General features: G+C 38.2%; 1 protein-coding gene across 5 annotated transcripts in view; it reads right to left on the reverse strand.

Moving 5' to 3' along the window:
• CELF2 (CUGBP Elav-like family member 2) overlaps positions 1–19,734 on the reverse strand; it is a 551,223-nt gene that overhangs the window by 291,323 nt on the left and 240,166 nt on the right. For all 5 annotated transcript variants that reach the window (XM_048302013.1, XM_048302008.1, XM_048302003.1 and 2 more), the window contains one exon: positions 19,529–19,564. Coding sequence is in view for 1 of the 5 variants with exons in the window: in XM_048302008.1 (XP_048157965.1) it covers positions 19,529–19,564 (36 nt within the window). In the remaining 4 variants the exon portion in view is untranslated. Of the gene's footprint in view, positions 1–19,528; positions 19,565–19,734 lie in introns of those variants that run through there.

The raw sequence follows: 19,734 nt of genomic DNA on the forward strand, positions 1-19,734 counted from the left end.
TTGAGCTGAAAACAAACATAGAATGCCTTGGGTTGGAAGGGACTTAAAAGATCATCTAGTTCCAGCCTCCCTTCTGAGGGGGGTTTGTTCCATTTATGCCAAGTTGATGACCCAACTTTCAAGGAACTTTCAAGAAAGAAAATCTTGAGTGGAGATTCTGATACAACACACATCCTGGGTGACAAACAATTTTCAGCAAATAATAGCAACGTCATTCCTGGCTGACTTATCCTCTAAGAGAAACCAAAGAATAATGCTGTATCAATCACAATCCTTCTGTGGCTTGTATCACCCTTGGAGACTTAAGGAACTAAAATTGTTTAACAGCAGTTACCTGAAACTGCCTTCCTTGTTCATAAAGATCAGAGCAGTTCAAATCTGCAAGCTTTGGTGGCTGCACCCGTACTTCTTAGGGAAAATCTTGAGAAGCTTCACTAGCTATCATGCAAGTCCTACGTTGCTTGCAATCAATTCTTTTTATTGTTTCATATTTGCAAAGTACCAACAGTGTTCTGCACCAGCAGGTAAAGGCATGAAGAGAAATTCCTTGTCACAAAGAGATTGCCATTTAGATACAGTGTACTGACAAAGGAGAGAGTAATGGGAAGCAAAGAATGAGTAGAGTAATCGAATGATGCATTTAAGCATACATTTTGTTATCTCTGTGGGATTTTATGTTTGTTTTCTTTTTGACTTATTGAATTCGGTGCTCATACTTTTCAATCATTCATTAGTTAAACAGTTCTCTTGTGGTTTGAGTAGATTACGAAATGAGGACTGGGACAAGCTAAAACTAGGAAAAAGGTGGGTATTTTGTTAAGCAGAGGCAGCTCACATCACTTCTGAAATACCTTTTGCTGCTTACCCATCAGCATTTACCAGGGATCTGCCTGATGAAGGCTCTGCTCTCCAGAATTGCTTTGTTCTTAATGCCAGTCGGTGCAGCCTTTACAGACAACATCACATCCTGCAGACACTGCAAGTTGCCCAGCCAAAAGCCAGCCAACCAAATCAATGGGATTTGGAACATAAAATGAACATAGGCAGAATCTGTCTAATTAACTTGACAGATCATGGAAAATGGGTGATTTTTTTTAGCATCTGTCAGTCTATTAGATATTATTCTGTGAGACAGTGTAATGGAAAGGATTTATGGACTCATTTATTTTTTTTCTTCTCATAAAGAGTCAAGGGGAAAGTTGGCTTCATATGATTTTAGACCTCTTCAGAGAAGGTGTCCACTGACCACTAGCTCAGACTCCATATGTCTCAAAGCTTATTTTTCCCCATTGAGTAAGAAACAATCCATACAACCTATTTTAAATATTTTCCTTGGGAAGATATTGCTTATTTTCTCTAATGAGCATTAAAAAAGCACTGAACAGCCATTCCAGATGAGGACATCTGCAGAACTGATGTCAATATGCAGGTACAACATAGTGCTCAGATTCATCTAATGTCTGAATCAATACTCCATGGCAATCGTGGGTCAGCAAAAGTTTCAAGTACAAAATAATGCCAAATCTACATTGATCCCTTCAAGTGGAGGTACCTGTCATGTATTTAATAATTTTTCACTAGTAATCTAGAGATGAGGAGGTATTTGAAATATGCAGTGTTAAGAAAAAAGGTAAAATTAAACATACATAAAACATTTAGAAAATTCCAAGTATTTAAGGTGGATAAACTTACAGGTAGACTTTTCATCATGCTGCCCTAATTTAAAGAAAGTTAGCAGTAAAATGAAGAGGTTAAGTATGCAGAGCTAAGATGACCTGACAGTCTCACAGCTGGGACAAGAAAATATTTAAAAGAGTGATTTTATCCCATTTTTTAGCAATTATGGAAGTAAAACTTCTCCCAGGCAAGGCAAGTAAATTTGGCCCTTTTCTTCAGTATGAAATGCAGAAAAAAATCTATGTGGAAATTTAACATGGACAGCCTTAATTAGCCAATCAAGTTGTACTTGTAACTATATTGTATATTATAATCTCTTGGGACAAAAATCACATTTCTCTGTGTGCTTGTCCCTTACTGGGAAAAAAAAAACTATGCCAACCCACCAACCTGACTCTTGCTAGTTTTCACCATCCCACTATTAGAATATTGCAATGAAAATGAAATCTTCATTCTAAAAATATAAGCACAGTGTACATTCGGAGTCTCCAAAAGCAGGCTGAAATATTTAGTCAGTATTATTCCTTCCTGTTGGGGCAAAATTCTATGTAAGTCTTACGACCTCAGAATGTCAGCTCAGGTTCAGTTCTGACTTTTAAATGCCAGTGATGCCTGATCACCTTTCCACATTGCATTCACGAAGAGAAAAAGTTTTCAGGACAGTACAGGTGATTTAGATACAGCTTAAAATGGAAGACACTGAAGTCACCTACATTTATATTCAATGCTGATGTAAACTACAGCATGTAATATTTCCAGTTGCTACACACAAATCTGTCTGGACATTTGGTGGACTCTCCTGTCCATACCTTGTTTCAGGGGCCAATTATCCACAGCAAGATGATTGTCATTATATGCCAAGAGGTCCTCAACAAGTGTATTAGAATGCATAAGCGGGAAAGCATCCTTATATTTAGGGTAACAGTGTCCTTTCAACTATTTTTGTAACATTTTATTTCAGATGGACTCAGAAGTAAATCAGTAACCTCAGAACATGCTTATCCAACAGGTTTGGAACTTCTTCTCAAAGGATCAGTTTAATTAAGTGTGGGGGATTTTTTTAATCTCATTTCATAACACTGTTTTTTTTTTATGAAGTACAAAAAAATAACTTCCAAAACAAGTGTCTCACATTCTGAAAGCTCTTTTTGGAACATATGGTCTTATCCTTCAGAAATTATGAGTTCTCTTGACACAGGCTGTGACAATCAAGTTGCACATGAAGTACTGCTATATTATAATTACTCAGTTATGCCAGGCTTTTCAACAAAACTTTCCCAGAAGTTCCTGTCACTCAATTTTTAAAGTGCATTCAGAGATTTGAAGCTTTAATGAGCCTTGATAGAGTTAAGTAAAGGTCCCACCCAGCCTGTGAAGGCAATCTCTGCTCCATGCTGAGCATCTTGGCAACAGTGAGCCCCAGGCGACAAATACCAAGTCTCAGGCAACTTCCAGAGAATTCAGAAAGCTTCAAGCTAGAAACAAAGTAGCCCATGAAAATGGCATCAATGCACACCCATCTCCTGGGAACAGATGGATCCATGACATAAAGCTTTGTGAACTGAGAATCGAGCCAGGCTGGAAGCGTGGTACCATGTTACAAACTCTGCTTGCATTTCCTCAACACCTTCCTATAAAAAGACTCATTATTGACATTATGTTAATACATTTCATGAGGGTCACCTCGTAGCCTCTTAACTTAATAATGGAGTGAATTTGGCTGGTGTATTAGCTGGTGCCCATGTGAGTAGCATTTTAATTCTCAATCTGAATTTAGTCCATATGGAGTTTGCATCTTTTCCAGATCAATTTTGTACAACCTCAAACCCTGTGTTTTAAAGAGCTGTGCCCAGTCACTTCTCAGTAAGGTGCAGGGTTTCTGATTTTCTCAGCTCTCTCTTTGCCATTCTCTTTCCAAAATCCAATGACTCCTCTCCCAAGGCTGCGTAGGAAAAACCGAAAATGCTAAACTCTGACAACTTACTTCAGCACAGCAAACAAAGCTACATTAAGCATATACATCACCCTAATGAAAAGTAAATACAGTTCAGGGCAGGGCATATTCTGAATAAGCCTCTGATCAGATGTGCTGCCCTGGCCCATGGACTGAAGCTGCAGAAAACAGTCAATCTTCAGCCACCACCTGGCATCGCTGCAAACTGGATCCACAGATGGGAGCTCTTCATGGGTCAGCAGCCTCCAAACCTCCCACTTCGCAAGATGCAAATAGATCCTCTGAACACACCAAGGAGATTAGCAGAGAAATAATTCCAGCCTGTGGCCAGATATTCATCCTGGGGACCTGCCAGACTTTCTACTTAGCCAATCCATTTTTAAAGACAGTGTCTTATTAGTGCCTTACAGTTCTTGAATTACTTTGTCGAGCCTTTTTAATGAGACAGCAATCTGTCCAAGGGTATTAAGAGAAGTAAATGATAGACCTTTACTTTCTGATTTGATTACACAGGTGTATTCAAAGGTTAGAGGAATGACAGCAGACTGGAACACAGGAAATCTTACTCTGCGCAGTTGTTGGCTACATTATTTGAGGGAAAAGTCTTGCAAATACCAGCATTTTGGCTTTGAAGAAAATGATGATCTTTTCTTCTACCTCCTCTAACAGGGAATAGCTACAGTATATTCACCTTCCTCTTCCAGTGAACCCCAGTACAACCTTCAGTCTTACATTATAGAATGTATATTTTCTATATTCATGTGCAATCTAAACAAATTCAAACCATCTGCATCAGCTCTTCTTCTCCCATTTGCATTTTACTGACCTCTAATTAAACCAGTTCAGCAAGGTGCAACTCTTACATGCATTTTTCTAGTTCTGCTTCCTAATACACAAGCAATATCAAGAAATAACAAATACCCCAAGAAAGGTAATTATCTTATTATTAACAACTAATAGGTATAGGTATTAACAACTAATGCTCAAAACCTCATGACACATCCTCACTTTGCCATAGTCTTCAATTCATATGCCTTACTTTTGCCAGATGGTTCACCAAATGTTACCACACAGTGGGTCATGTACATCACTACAGTGTATTGTATTATTTCATGAAAATGAAAATTATAATCCCAGTCTCACTGAAACAATGGGAAAGACAAAACTGAAACTTTTCTCCCTTAACTCCACTTGTCGCCAACATGGACTTATCCATGGGAAACCTGATCCATAAGTTCCCTTTGAGTCAGCAGTGAAAACAGACAGGAATGATTCATATCACTCCAATATGGAGCTGTGGGATGAATCCCTTCACCTGAGAAGGTGGAGAGCTCGAGTTTGGCTTGCTTCAAAACCAAGTAGGCATAACATAAACACCAGCTATGAATCATGCAAGTGGGGAACCACACGGAAACTCAACATGTTTCCAATGGAACTGAGGCTGTTTGCATTTTCACTTCCAGACCAGAAAGTTTAGAATTTATATTTAAAATTTTTATTGCATGCATTTCCCCTCTTCTTTTTGAGTTGTTTTTTTTTTTTCCCTGTGTATACTTCTCATAGAAAAAACCAGTCAGAAACCTCCATTCATAGATGAATTGCAAAGCAAAAAACATCTTCAAAGGAACCATTTTATGTAAAGCACAACAGAAAGGATACACTGGAAATGAGAAGCTTCTACCAGAAGAGCGTGAACAGGACCTTAATTTTCACTCCTCATGTATAATGTGGGTCCTGACCTTCAAGAGGAGGGTCCTGTTTGCATGAATTGTGCATTTGGGTCATAGCCACAAGGCATCATGGTTAAAGCAGCACACCCTGTCCAAGCTGCTGCTGCAGGAGCATCCTCCAACAGCCTCCCCAAGACACAGCATGTGTCTGGGTTCCTTCGGTCTGTGAATGTAGGGATTTGTGAAAAAAGACTGTAAAAATCATTCCTAGCTGGCAATTTTCCTCTTGCATCAGAAGTGCATCCAACATGCAAGAATTAGATGTGCTTTATTTCTGTTTATTATCTTTCAGTGTGGAACTCTGTGCTTCCTGAACCCAAGCTCTTCCCCAGCAAACTCCCATCAGCTGAGCAGTACCATGTGGCTGCCCTTCTCCCCAGCTCCCTGGTCATGGGAGCACAAGTCACAGGTTATAGCATTAATCTGTGCAACCTCTGCCCAAACCTACAAGATTCACACAAGCTCTGGAAGAAAGAAACCATGCCAAAGCAGAGAAATTTCTCTGTGCCACATTCCTTTGATGCCCTCCATCAATCCAGCAACATTTCAATAATGACATATTGTGTGCAGACGCAAAAATCCACACTTTAAATAATAGTCTTGTTACAAATTTGGAAACATAGCTAAAGAGCAATAATACCTCCCTTCGCTGCTTGATTTTGGAACAGCTGCTGTCACTGTTGCAGACCATCTGCAGACTGGAAGGTAACTTAGCAAATACCTCCCAAATCCTTCTGCTTAATGAGCAGGTAAGGAGTGACAATCAAAAGCAGAGCTGCAGCAAGAGATGCTCTTTCTTCTGTGTTCCCACACTTCTAGCTCATATGGCTAATTTAAAGCTTTTGTTGATGAATTTGACCTGGGCTGGTTAAAGCCAATACTGCTCAGCTGCCCTGTTGCTTGTGAAAGCATTTCCATGAGCACCAGAGGGATGCAGCCTAACTCAATCACTCTCTCTTCAGCCTTTAAAATAAGTGTGGTTTTATTTGTAATTATGAAGATCAGTCATTTGCTCCATCGGATGATTGCTCTCAGAAGTTCTAAATTCACTGCTTGGCTTACTACTGAGCTCTCCTGAGTTCACCCTCCGGATTCTGATGCAGGGCAAGACATCCTGATGGCTTTGCAAGGAATTAGACACAGACGAGCTCAAGGAAAGGAAAAGGGCTGGGATGTGTAGAAAAGTGCTTGTTGTATGGGCAGCAGGAGGCAGCTCCAGGCGTGGGAGGTGAGAGAAGGCAGCACACTGGGAGTGGGAGAAGGCTACAAAGAAAGTCAGCTTTGAGAGAGGAGAGTGAGGAACATAAGGAATATCACAGTGTGTGGGATGAGATGAGAACAGAGATGTAGGTTTTTGGAGAACTTTAAAACAATTATAGGTTTTTACCATGGGAGGTTCTGTTTGACTAGATCAGAGCACTTGCTTCCTTGTTACGTGCCTTGAATTGAAGCTTTCTTTGAAAGAGCTTGCTAACACTATTCCATACATTCAATTAACATTTTATTTAAATGCTTTAAGATAGTTTCTATATATATATTAAAGGCTTAGTGATGAAATCTTGAATATAATTTACACATCTAAGTCACATTTGCATTCAATAACAAGACAACTTTCCAGTATAGAGCATGCCATCAATAGTCCCCTTTACTAGCATCTTGCTGAATTTCCCTAGCTGCAGCATTCATTTCAAATTCAAAAGGCTACAGATTTAACTGGGGAAGAAAAAAAGGAGACAGTGATATCATCAATGATAGTCATCCTTTCCAAATTTTAGGGGAATGCATTGCAGAGTACCATTTTAACATGTACATAGTTCATCCACCACTTGGACATATCCTCAAGAGTTTCACAAGTGACACAAGCTTATTTTTTATTTTAGTATTCTTTGCCATTAAAAAGAAGATGAGAAAATGTTCATACATTTCCTACAAATAAAGCACAGAGTGTCAGTATATTTCCACAGTACATCTGCATACTTCCTTAGGGGATTTTTCATTATAAAATCATATCTCAGCTATCAAGTCTCAGCACCATAAAGCACATATGGGATATGTGATAAAAGCCCTTTTTTCTTTTCTTTCTAGATTTTTTTTTTTCCAGTCAGGAAACACCGGTAAAAGAGACTGGTGGTTGAAGCAGATTTTTTTAGGAAAGCACATTCTGAGAATTTCTACATGTAATGAAGTCTAAAAAACCTGGTGTGAAAAGTAAATGATGACTGATGCATTGATGCCTGAGAGCAGCAGCCCACTGGTGAGTGTTGCACAGGCAGTGTTGGACAGAGGAAAATTGTGTGCAACTGTCTCTAGTTACTCTGAGATGTTCTCACACAGCAGAATAATATTAAAGATGGGTTTGATGGAGGTTTTGGGATTTTTGTTTTGCTTTGTGTGTCTTTTTCTCATATTAGTGTGATTTTTCTCATCTTAGACTTGATGCTTCACCATAAGATTTATAGAGACCATAAATCCTATAAGCCTCTAGAAGGTCAGAAGAGACCAGCTTTGATAAATACAGAATATGGGGCAGGGGAGAGAGAATCTGTGGCCTTTCCTTATTTATTGGTAGTCATTGTTTCCTTATTTATTGTTTTTGTAAACTCTGTATACAGTTCTTTAAATCTGTGCTTTGTCTTACAGAATGAAGTTAACACAAAGCTAAATTTGTGAAAGGAAACATTTTTGTTTTTGGTTAATCCAAAGAAAGCATTGCAGCTGAAAGTCAGAAGAAAACTGGACATTCCTATCTCTTGAAAAGGTAGAATAGTAGGAGTTATAAAAGTCATAAAAGCACAGAAAACAAGGATGGAAACATTGCCTTATTCTCTGAAAAGAGAGCTGGGGCTGAGATTATTTTCTCCAGATATTTCTTTCCAAGACTGCTTTTCTCAACTTTGCCAGCCTGTTTTACACTGCAGATGCCAGATAATTCCAGATGAAGAGACAAACCACTGGCTTTCTCCTGAACAACATCTCTTATGCTGCTGTGAAGATAAACAGCTCCAGCCCCATGTTTTCTATTATCCAGAACTATTAACAAAGCCCCACAGCACTCTACAAGCTAATAAAATATCACCTACTTCAGATAAAAAATTGAAAAACTCCTAGAGAACAGCAACAAAACTCACATGCCAGACTTTCAACATCTGCCTGAGCTTCAAATTCTTTCTGAAATGGGTGAATAACTAAAAATGTCTGCTAGGTCCCTGGCACAGTAAGATGAATTCATGATGGGAATTTTTTTCCCATTTATGTCACATTACCTGATGGAGCTGCTGAAGGAAGTCAATCACTCACAAGACAAAATGGAAGGCAGAAGAAATGACGTTGAGTCTCTGGCTGCCTTGCTCTAACTATACAGCACTAAAAGGAAGTACAGCTGACAAAGGTTTTCTCAGGCCTTTAAAGAAACTTCTAATTTATTTATTTTTTTTTTAAATCTCCTCAAGTCCTTGCCATTCATCAGACATGCTTTTTTTTACAGAAAGACTTCAAGCAATCAGTCTAAAACCCCTGCATTAATTCTGAGAGGTTCAGGGACTGGAGAAGTACTGGGGTTGTGGCATGAGTTCATGCGTAACTCCACCAAATCAATATCCCCTTTAAACCACATTGCTCTTTTTCACCTTGCAAGTTTTGAAAGAGAAGATATAAGTTGCTGCTTTAACTGAATGTTTTTCTCATATGATTTCTTTTCCTATTTCTCCATGTGCTGCATTATCCCAAGGGATTCTGTGGGGTCTTTTTTTCCTGCTCCAGCTACAGAACTGTTATTTCCAGAGGCATTCTCCATAATACAGAGGGAAAGCATCAGCACTACATCATTTCTGTAGAAGAAGGATAAAAAGAAATGTCAATTAAAAGTTTCTGCTACTGTACATTCAATTCATAGTGGAATGAACACTGTCTTTGGAAGTAGGAGGCAGCTGTCAAACACAGCTCTGGACACAAAAGTGCAGCTCTTCTGAAGAATAGGTCATGGGGGGAAATCAATAAATGAAGTACCTTCATCATTAATCATTTTCTGAATTTTTAAATCAGCCAAAATATTTACAAGTTGTCCGTCAGGTTTCTTTTATTTTCCAGTGCTCAGCTTGCAGCCCGTGCTTTGGTTGCAAAAGTTTCTGCTGATGCCCAGACTGGCTGTACCATGCCTGGAGCTCCTCTGGGGTCAGAGGGGCAATATCTGTTCTGTTATTAGAGAAATTACTCAGGGCAATTTCACAGTTCAGCAAAACAGACTTATTGCCTGTATGCACTGTGTGTGCATGCCTTAACGAGCACTTAAAGCTTTTCTACTTCTGTTCCTTCGTGCAAACATTCATCTTTAGCAGCGTTAGAAATGTTAGTGAGTGTGGCTTCTTTTCCTACTTAACTTTAACGAGGAATATAATAACCTTGCATATAATAAGATTTCTAAGGAGTTGGACTTCCCATCTCTGCTATAAATTCAGAGACAAAAAAGTAAACTCTATGCTTTAGAGAAAAAAAACAACAAAAAAGTAACAGGTGGCTTTTTAGTAACCTGATTACTTTTATTGTCACATTCTGAATATTCAGTGTTAGCAGCAACCATCTTCTATTGCAGACTTCTTTCCAAATTCAATTGCTCTATCCCAGTTATCTTTGCAGAAATAAACAGGGGCAGGACCAGGGAAAAGCAATGCTATTTCTGCGATATTTTATTTTACTTATTCTCAATGAAAATGAGAAGGTCTTTTTTACAGCTGCACATCCTGTAATGTCAGATCCAAGCAATCAGCTAAAAAAATCCCCCACAGTCACTTTGCAGGTTTGAAATAAAAAAAAAAAGAAAAAAGAAAAAAGAGAAAGAAATCAATTCATGTTGTCACAGCCTATCTTGAGTCATATTGTCTCCAACCATTGATAGAAAATGAGAACATCTGGGGATTCAATTACTCATGACATGAATAATAATATTTCATTTTTGTTAAATGAAACTTTATAGTTGCAGGAACTTCTGCTTACTGCTCCATGCAATCCTGGAATGAAAGCTACCAGCGACTGCAACAAACCACAGTTCCTTTGGCATCCATGAGCACATCAGTGCAGGTGCATCAGTCTCCCCCAACAGAAAAGCTTAAAAAAAGAAACTAAATTTTGAACAGCTATTTAAAAGATGGGCTCCTGAGCTCCAAGCATTGAAGGTTTCCTAAATGTCACAGACACCTTTTAAGAACTTGAATTAATAGCCTGGTTCAGAAAAGCACAGTTATCCTTTGAACCAAAGTCAGTGGCACCTGCAGTTGTCCAGCACTTTCAATTAACAAAATCCCTGCCTCTAAATAGTATTGGAGCCATTTAGGGCCTTCTTTTAAGCTTCCAGTTTATGAGTCTCAGTTCACATTTCAAGAGGGTGCTACCAAAACTGAGTTGCTCTGTGTTTATTCTTCTTTCTTGATCAAGTAGAGCTGTCTGCAGTCTTAGTGGCAACGTTGGGATCAAATCAGAGGACATTCATCTCACAGCAATGAGTAAGCAGCAATACTCATGCTAAAATTGCACTGACTTGTGCAATCACTTTGATATCAGCAGGACTGTTCTCCAAAATTAAGCATATGAGCCATTGTGGCATTTATATCTAAAAGTTTAGAAGCAAAATATACAGAAAAGGCTGAAATTTCTCTGCTTGTAGGGTTGGCTTTTATTAGTGTCAGGTGAAGCCTAGCCTCTTTCTTTCTCCAGGGGCATTCATTAAGGTTAGATTACAGCAAAAAGCCATGATTTGCAGCTGCTTTACATCACAGCTTTGCAGAGCCTTAAACATTCCCTGCACGAAATGGTGTGGAAGCTCTAAAAGTTCCAAAGGGTCTGGATGAAAAATATTTTCCATTATAGCCCAGCAATGAGAAGAACCACAGAAGCACTTTGCTGCTGTAGAAGTGCTGTGTAGGGCACAACTTGCAAAATGCACTGGGAGAATGTACACAGAAAGTGGGGTAGGTCCTCTGTGGCTCCAAACTGGCAAAACCTCCCCACCATTAAGAGAATTACCGCTATGAGACACCGCTCCCAACATGGGAGTTTGGCGCTCAGAGCCTACTGCTGACCACAGAAAAAACCTTAGGGGCTGCCTGCTTCCAATGGCAAGACATAGGCAGAAAAATGGGCATCATCTCACAGAGGCAATCTCAAGTCAGCACCCTCAAAAAATAAAAAAAACAGGCAGCAATTACTGCTTGCAGGTCTCGTGTCTGGTTTTATGCAACATTTCTAGTCCCACTGTGCTCGTTGCCTTTTAAAAATGTGTAACATTTATGGACTCCAGTAAAAATGTTTTTAATATAATGTAGATGAAGTATAAAGTGTTAACCTTGAACACCAGGGAATGTGTTAGGGTTTTTTTTTAAAACCTCTTTCAATAATTTACTGAGAATTGTCTAAGATTTGCTTTCAGTTTATAGCAAATCTTTTGGAAACATTCAAATAGTCACAATTTTTGTAAATGCTACAATAGCAGTGATTTCATAAATAAAAGCAATACTCAGGAGGCAGAGAATGTTGAAGAGAGCATTAAACCAGAGTCTGCTGTCTTAGGAACAGCAGTGTGGGTTTCCTGACATTGCTCCATGCACATCTCTTGCTACTGCTTTTCTGGGACCAATGGCAAGGATGATGCTAAGAATTCTGTATATGAGCAGTTCACTTCTAACTATTTATAATACATATGATATAATACTCTATCTTATATAATATATGACACATGCCTTGTTCATGCTACACCAGAGGTACTAAGATAAAGCTCCTCTGCCATGTTAACAAATCTCCCCTTGACTGAAGTTGCTGGTTTGCTTCTCCAGAAGCTGATATGTGTACATTTCTCTTTCCCCCCAAAATGTATATTTACATCTGGAGTTATTCCCACAAGTTTCATCCTTTGCACTGACTTTCTAAATAAAATTATTCTTATAGTTTTAAGGGCTAAATCCACACTTAAGTAAAGGATAAGTACAAAGCACTAACTTGGAGCACAAGTATTTCAGCTGCGCTGGGAAATAAAGTGAGGAGGGGAAAACAGGCTTAGCATTTTAAGTTGGTTTCATTTGCTGCTTCTTACATTGGAATGGCATCTCAAAATCCACGTGTAATGGTCCCTTTCTCTACCTTCATTCAAACCCCGTTTCAAAGGCTCATTTTTTGATCAAACCCAAGAAATACCATTCTTGTGTCAGTCAAATGTTCTCCACAGGCCAATGTAAATTTAACTTAAACCAGCAAGATATTGCGGTGTTATTAAGTGGGACAGATAATGAACCTAAATAACTGCTCAATCTCGTTAGTGTGGCCCTCACACACCTTCTGTGTTTCTTCAAGCCCTGCTGCTTAGCATTCATACTGCCTGATTTGAGACTAAAATTAGATTATAGGAATGCGTGCTTTTTACAAGAGGTCTTCTATTTGTTCTATAAAGTATTTAGTACTCTTTAGGCACTGTGTAAATAAAAATAATCGCGATCTTGGAATTCACCTTCAGCAATGGAAATGGAGAGATCTAAGTCCTTTCATTTCTACTGCACATTATCCTCTTTGGGCACGTTTAGCAATGCTTTGTAAAACAAGTTGAAAAGATGCTTGGAAGTCTGGTTAAGGTGAATAACAGAAAAAAAAAAAAAGAGAGAAGGGAATATGTCTCTAGTTTTAGAGCTTCACAATAGGGAATAAAAACAAAAGCTCTACCAGACTTTTAAGATAAAAATCTGCTGTCAAATTCATTAACGTTTGTGGGAGATGCCTACACTTGCTGGGTAAAAAGGGTTGTGGGTTCCAAAACCAGGACTGAGTAAAATCACTTACACTCAGTTTTAAGATTCAAAGTCTACATATAATTAGGAACCATTTCAGGACTGCTGTGATTTCTGAGGGCTCTACACTGTGAGAAGAGTTTCTGCATTCTGGGTCAGAGCTGTATCACGTCCAATAATGATTTCTGTCTGACTTTCCCCTTCCTTCCCAGGATCTATATTTAGGACTTAAGTACGAAATATTGAAAGTTTTTTTGAGGTTAAGCATGCCAATGTCCTCAAAACTCCAGCAGGCATCAGCTTACGTCACTTGGCACTTTAATACTTGTAAAAGTCAGGCTGTTCACCTTAAATTAAAGCTATCATCAGGTGTGACATCTAGACTGTGCTATTCCCCCAGGCTCCATTTTCAGGCAATGGAGGAAGAAAAACAATTCCCAAGGTTATTCACCTTGTCCTGAGGTGAGGCCCCTATTTCTCTCCATTTCTCCCTGGTTCTTTTGACAGAGGACTTCTGTGATAGCTAAATTTAGGCAACATGAATCCTGCCGCTGGTATCTTAGTAATTTTTGAATGCAAGTCATCAGTAAGCACATATGGATAATCACCTCTATGCTCCTTAGGCTCCTCTTAAGATTTTAAAAATATCTCTTTAGAAAGGGATCAGATTGCACATAAGTGTGTTTTAAGATTATCATTAGCTGTAAAAAACATATTTCAAAATAGCTGTAAAACAACAACAAAAAAAGACATATTGACAGCTACTACAAGGAATAGCTCCATGTTGCATTTTAAAGATCTTGACGCTTTACTTCGGAAAAATAAAAATTAGAATAGTGAAGAGACCTTGTGTATTATTTCCTCAAAACCTCCAGATATGCTTACAATAACACCAAACCTGTTACCATCCCAAATAATTACTCTAATTTATATTCCAGTGCCTCAAAGACCAAACACCATCAGGGCATTCCTCTACAGCAGATATAGTGGGCTACAGGCAGTCCTGCTTGCAGTACAGAAAAGCAGCTCAAAGGTTAGATGAAAGAAGTAATGCTTTGAAATGAGGCAAAGAGAAAGGTCAAACATCAGATTTTTTTTACTTTTTTTTTTTTTTTTTTTGATAAGGGAGTGATTAGTTAAATTCTCATCTCATTTCAAAATAATTACTTTCTTTAGAAAATAGAAGGCATCCAAATTATGGAAAATCTGCTCTTTAAGACAGTTGACTTGAGAACATTTAAATATCGAGGACTGGAATCTTTTTCTTTTCTTTTTAATGGTGTGGTTTAGGAAAAGATAGAAGATGATATCATTTCCAAAGACTAGCTCTGGATTACTGCATATAGTTTGACATTCAAGATATTTTAATGTTAGCAGCACTGCCTGCCATCCGGGATGAGCAATGTTTTCTTGACCAATTATTTATAAGCCTCTAAAACAAGAGTGAGTTTTGAGAAGGAATTTATTTGAAGGTGGAAAGCAAAAGTTCTCCATTAGAAGAGAGGGTCACAAATGGACTATGCCAAATACCTGCTTTATATAAGGGATAATAAAGCTTCAGTAAATATTTGGTGGAGGTATGGAAAATTCTGTCATAGTTTGGCAGAGACATGCCTGGTGTAGGCAGGTGGGCGTTCAAGCCTGACATAACTGGCAAAGCAGCACCGGTGACATGAGAGGACATGAAAACATGAGGGTTGAAAGGTATGACCTGTTGTTCTCGAGGGAGAGAAATTGCTTGCCAGAAGATCTCAGCTGGGAGGGAGCCAAAAGAGCAAACATGGAAGGTAACCCCAACTCCCACGGTCCATGCAAACCCAGTGAAAACAGCAATTGAGATGTGAGGTTGGTCTTTAGACCATGCCCCTATTACTGTCAGGAAAAAAATCTTTTTCATTTCATAGTAATTAAAATGCTCATAGATGTTTTATTAACTCACTCTTCAGAGCCACATAGATTTTATAATTCATCCAAGCACTTACAAGTAGTTACTTGTGTTAGGCTGTCAAGACAGAAATGATTCAAAACCTTGTGTACTGAGCTTCTTGGAAGACATATCATTCCCTAACACAATGGTATTAGAAAGACTGCTGACAGATAGTGATCAAGAGATTTCATTTTGCTTGTCATATGGTGGGCTGTCAATTCTTCTTTTTGCTTTAGATAAAAGCTTAGTTGCATTAGATTTCAATAATGGTGAAGTTGCAGGTTAACATTTTTCAAAAGCACCAAAGTGACTTCAGTACTTAAATTCTATTTTCAAAATGCTGTAGACACTCGAGAACAGAACTCTCTACAGCAAATAGAACTTAGACATTAGTAAAGAAATTTATGGAATGGTGGAGAATAAAACCCCAGCTCAAGAGGGCCGAAGTTTGCACCCTACTCCAGACCACAGGTATAAAATATATTAAGTTTGTAGATTACTAAAATTAAAGGACAAGTCAAAGATTTCCATTTTCATTCTGAACACACTTGCTTGTTTTCACATTAATGTATCCACTGCAGATTTCCTGCCACGCTTCTAAAAAAATTTCAAAATGACAATTTTAAGGTGGCCTTCGCCTCAAAATACAAGTTTCCTTGAGTTTTGCTCAAGATTTAAGCAGGTGATTCAGTGATATTTCTACAAAATTTTCCATGAAAAATATATATGCAAATAATTAGCTTGATTTTTTTTTCCTATTTTAACAGGTTAGAGAAGGAAGTGACCGTTTAAACTTTACACCCCTTGAGTCAAATGAAAAATTGAGCCAGTACACTAAAGTGGAAAAGTAGCCCAGATTTTCCTTCTGTTAATACTAACCTAGTATTAAGCAAATAAATAATCCATGCAGTTAGTCTATATTTAAAATATTTGTTCTTCTTTAAATATAAAGTAACTTTCACAGAAACAAACAGAAGTGGCTAGAGACTGAAATAATTCCTTTGAAATTGAAGCTGAGTATTTTCTCCTTTAAGCTCCAAACATCATCTCCCTCATGCCCACAGGGCTTCACACTGTGCTCCAGGACTTCAGCGTGTTCATTCACTGCTCCCCTCCACTGCTGAGCTCAGAGACAGGTCCAGGAAAGGCTTACCAGCTTACAAGCTTAGCTTCCCCAAGATTTTGAAGTTTATCTCCATTCATTAATTGTCATTTTTTAATGGTGACTTTCTCAAGTTAAACTGTATTTCTTCTAATACTTTAAGTTTGCTCTGTCATTGCAGGTACTGACTATGAAGTGTTGAGAGCAAACACAGTTTGAAACAGAACTGCCATAGCAGCTACAGAACATCTAAAAGGAAAAAAAAAAATAGGCCAGACCTTTATTAAATTTTAAAAGTATGCCTTCGCTACACTCTTGTAAAGATCCAAATAGGGTATTCAAATCTCTAGGGATCACCAGTATAATTTCTTTATCATGTTCCATTTAAAATTTAATTATGTAGTCTACAACAAGAAGTATCTGAGTACTCTAAATAGGTCATGCAATGAACAACTTAATATTATTGTAAAGTTTTCCTTGTGAAGATCTCTTCTTTGATGTGCTGTTGCTCACAGAAAGCCTTTCTTCAAAAAAACAATATACATTCATAGTTATAATAATGTCATTTAATATAAAAATTGTAAAGCTTCTTTATCACATTTTAAGTTTGAATTTTCAATTCATTCTCAAGCCTGAGCTTCCCGAAATCATCAGAAATAACTGGTAAATTAGAACTGACACAATATAATTGTACCGAATATTTTTATATCTTTCTACAGGCAAAGTTAATCTATTATCTTTCCTACTAAATTATGTCCACCAACTCACATTTTTCTATTTTTGCCTATCAGTGATACACATACTTCAGTGGCAAGAAGAAGGGTGATTTCTTCTTCCTCTTAAATATAATCATTAGAGAACCATCAGCACTATTTAATGAAAAATGAATATATTAAAATGCCACCATTTACCAAGACACTTTGTTATATTTGCTTTTTTCAAAAAAATCCACATATGTAACCTCTTTTGGTTACTACTGAAGATGGGAAAATATTCAAAATATACTCCTGACTCCTATACTTCTGACTAATTACAGGACTTTATGTGAGCAAATCCCTAATTCCACCTCTTTAATTGAACTATGAAAAAATCAGAAGGACTTTTTGAGGATTTTTTTTTTAATGACAGCAACAACGACAATAAAAAATTAATGCCACCAGCGCCTAAACTTTCTTGACAGCCAGACAAAATATTCCAAGTACAGACACATCTGTTCACACTTACGTCCTTTGCAGTGAAAACCCTTTCACCAGATTTACAAGTGCATGAAAAGGATTTGAGCAATCCTGGCCACAAATACATTCAAGAGTCATTACTGCTCTGGGAAAAGGCATCATGCTTGCCTGGGCAAAGGAGAGTTGGATTTCCAGTGTTACAGGGGGCTTGCTCTGCCCTACTGGACAAAATACAGTGATGGGAATCCCAGCAATGATGGGAAAGTGGTTATTAACTTTGTCATTTCAAGGTGCAACACCTAAAATTTTATAAGCTGTAAAGTGGTTTCAGGGTGAAGGTGTCAGAAGATGTGGTGTTGGTGGGGAAATTAGACTATTTCGCTGTTATGAATTAATAATAGCAAAACAATTCACTTGACATTTGAAAGGAGAACAAAAAATATTAGATTAATACATCACAACATAAGATTAAAAACCCCAAGGAGCTGTTTACTTAGAGGAATGCAGGAACAGGTGAATCCTGGAGAAGGCTGGAGGACAAGCCAACCTGTGCCTAGCTGGAAACATTTGTTTTAAATCATGACAAGATCATTTGGTTTAATATTTATAACACAGTTACGATGCCATGTGCACATTGCTGGTATAATCTGATTTTGTGACATCTTGCTGCAGTTGAAATTAAAGCCTTGTGGTAATAATTCAAAAAGCACATTTAGACAATCATTAATGGCAAGTACGAAACGGGATGTTTATTCAAACACTTATGTGTCTCATTTTGACTTTAATTTGAAGTGGAATTCATTTCTGCAGTGTAAGGACTCCATGTTTCCAGTATATTAGTCCTATAATACCTCACCAAGTGCAGTGAAACTGGAAATATTTTAGCACTAAAACTATTAAAAGATACAGCTAAGCATCAATACTGAGATTCCTGACCAAGGAGGTGGCTACTCTGTTGAATCCCAATTCTTTTTTTTTTTGTGTGTGTATGAAGAAATGCAATTATTTTGCAAGGAAGATGAACAAAATCTTTGGGGCCAGGTAGGCCTGATCACTGGTCAGCGCTTCAAACACATGGCAAAATTTCACCAGAATATTTGCTTGCACAACCACGGAGACCAAGTGACAGTAAACCATAAAAAAAAAGTATCTTTTAAATGAACAAATCATATAAACCACACAAATTTGTACAAACAGAACAAAGAGGTACATTACAGAGGGTGAAGTGATCATATATAGTGAAAATATACATTTTTACAGCTTATCAATATAAAAAAATCGACTAACATACACCACACACCCCCTAAAGAAAGGCAGATATTTTTCTCTGCCTTAGAATCAGAAACAACTTGCATGTATTGCCATGCTTAAAGAAAACTGTCCTTCCTGTTGAAATATTCTTTTAAAATTATATATTGTTTGAACTAAAATGCTGCTTTAATCAGAGGATAGCAGAAGCCCCCAAAACCATAACCCCACTAAAACCTCCTGCACCTCAGAGTGCAAAACCAGTGGCAGAAAATACAAGTGGACTGAGAGCATCTTTTTTAACTCACCAGGCATCTCTGCTAAGTGACAGATTACCATATCAGATTTTTTTGTTTCCCTTCTCTCCACCCTTTTCTCTGTCTGCATGATTACAGCATTTTATTGCCTCCTCTGACAATATGTAGGCAGGTCTCTCTTCAAAAACCTCTCTCTCAGCCTGGGAGTCTTGTCTAGTTCTATTATTTTATGAAAAGCCTTCTCAGCACAGAAGAATTTGGTCTAAGCTGCTTTCCTGCCTTCCAGATGAAAATGCCTTAAGATCACAGCGTTTCTTTCCTCCTACCTCCAAGTTTCCCTCCTCTCATCCCTCAGGTGAAATGTAAAGCAAAAGCCAAACCACCTGCCATGGGTATAATTGCACAGCTGGAAGGAAGCCACAGCTGGGATTTTTCTCATCAGGTGCACAACTGTGCTGAGCCTCAAAGCAACTTCAACCCGTCGCTTTAAGCTGTGTGGGCTTGGCTGTGCCAGTATTTCGGTGTAATTTGTCTGTCTGTGGCATGCAGGGAGTGTTCTCCTCTCTGCACCCCAGTTTTCAGTATCCCAGCAGTTTTCCTCAGGAAAAGGATCATGTTCTGGCTCCAAAGGTTGTGCTTCTTTCAGCACCTTCTAGACACTGACACACAGACGCAGTTTAGAGGAACTTGCTTACCTTGGTAACGTTCCAGATAACTCTGTGGCAGTCTCTCTGAAAGACACAAAGGGAGGAAAACTTAGTTTGTGTTTTAAACAGCTATAAAATTTTAAAGACGCCTTTATACCGCTTGTATTTTATAGGACTGCAGACACACATCCACAGCTCCGTACGCAAACGCGTCACTGGCGGATGCGATTCCCCCGATCGTATACAAAAGAATG

This window comes from Corvus hawaiiensis, chromosome 4 (genome assembly GCF_020740725.1).
Source record: "Corvus hawaiiensis isolate bCorHaw1 chromosome 4, bCorHaw1.pri.cur, whole genome shotgun sequence".
NCBI classification, from domain to species: domain Eukaryota; kingdom Metazoa; phylum Chordata; class Aves; order Passeriformes; family Corvidae; genus Corvus; species Corvus hawaiiensis.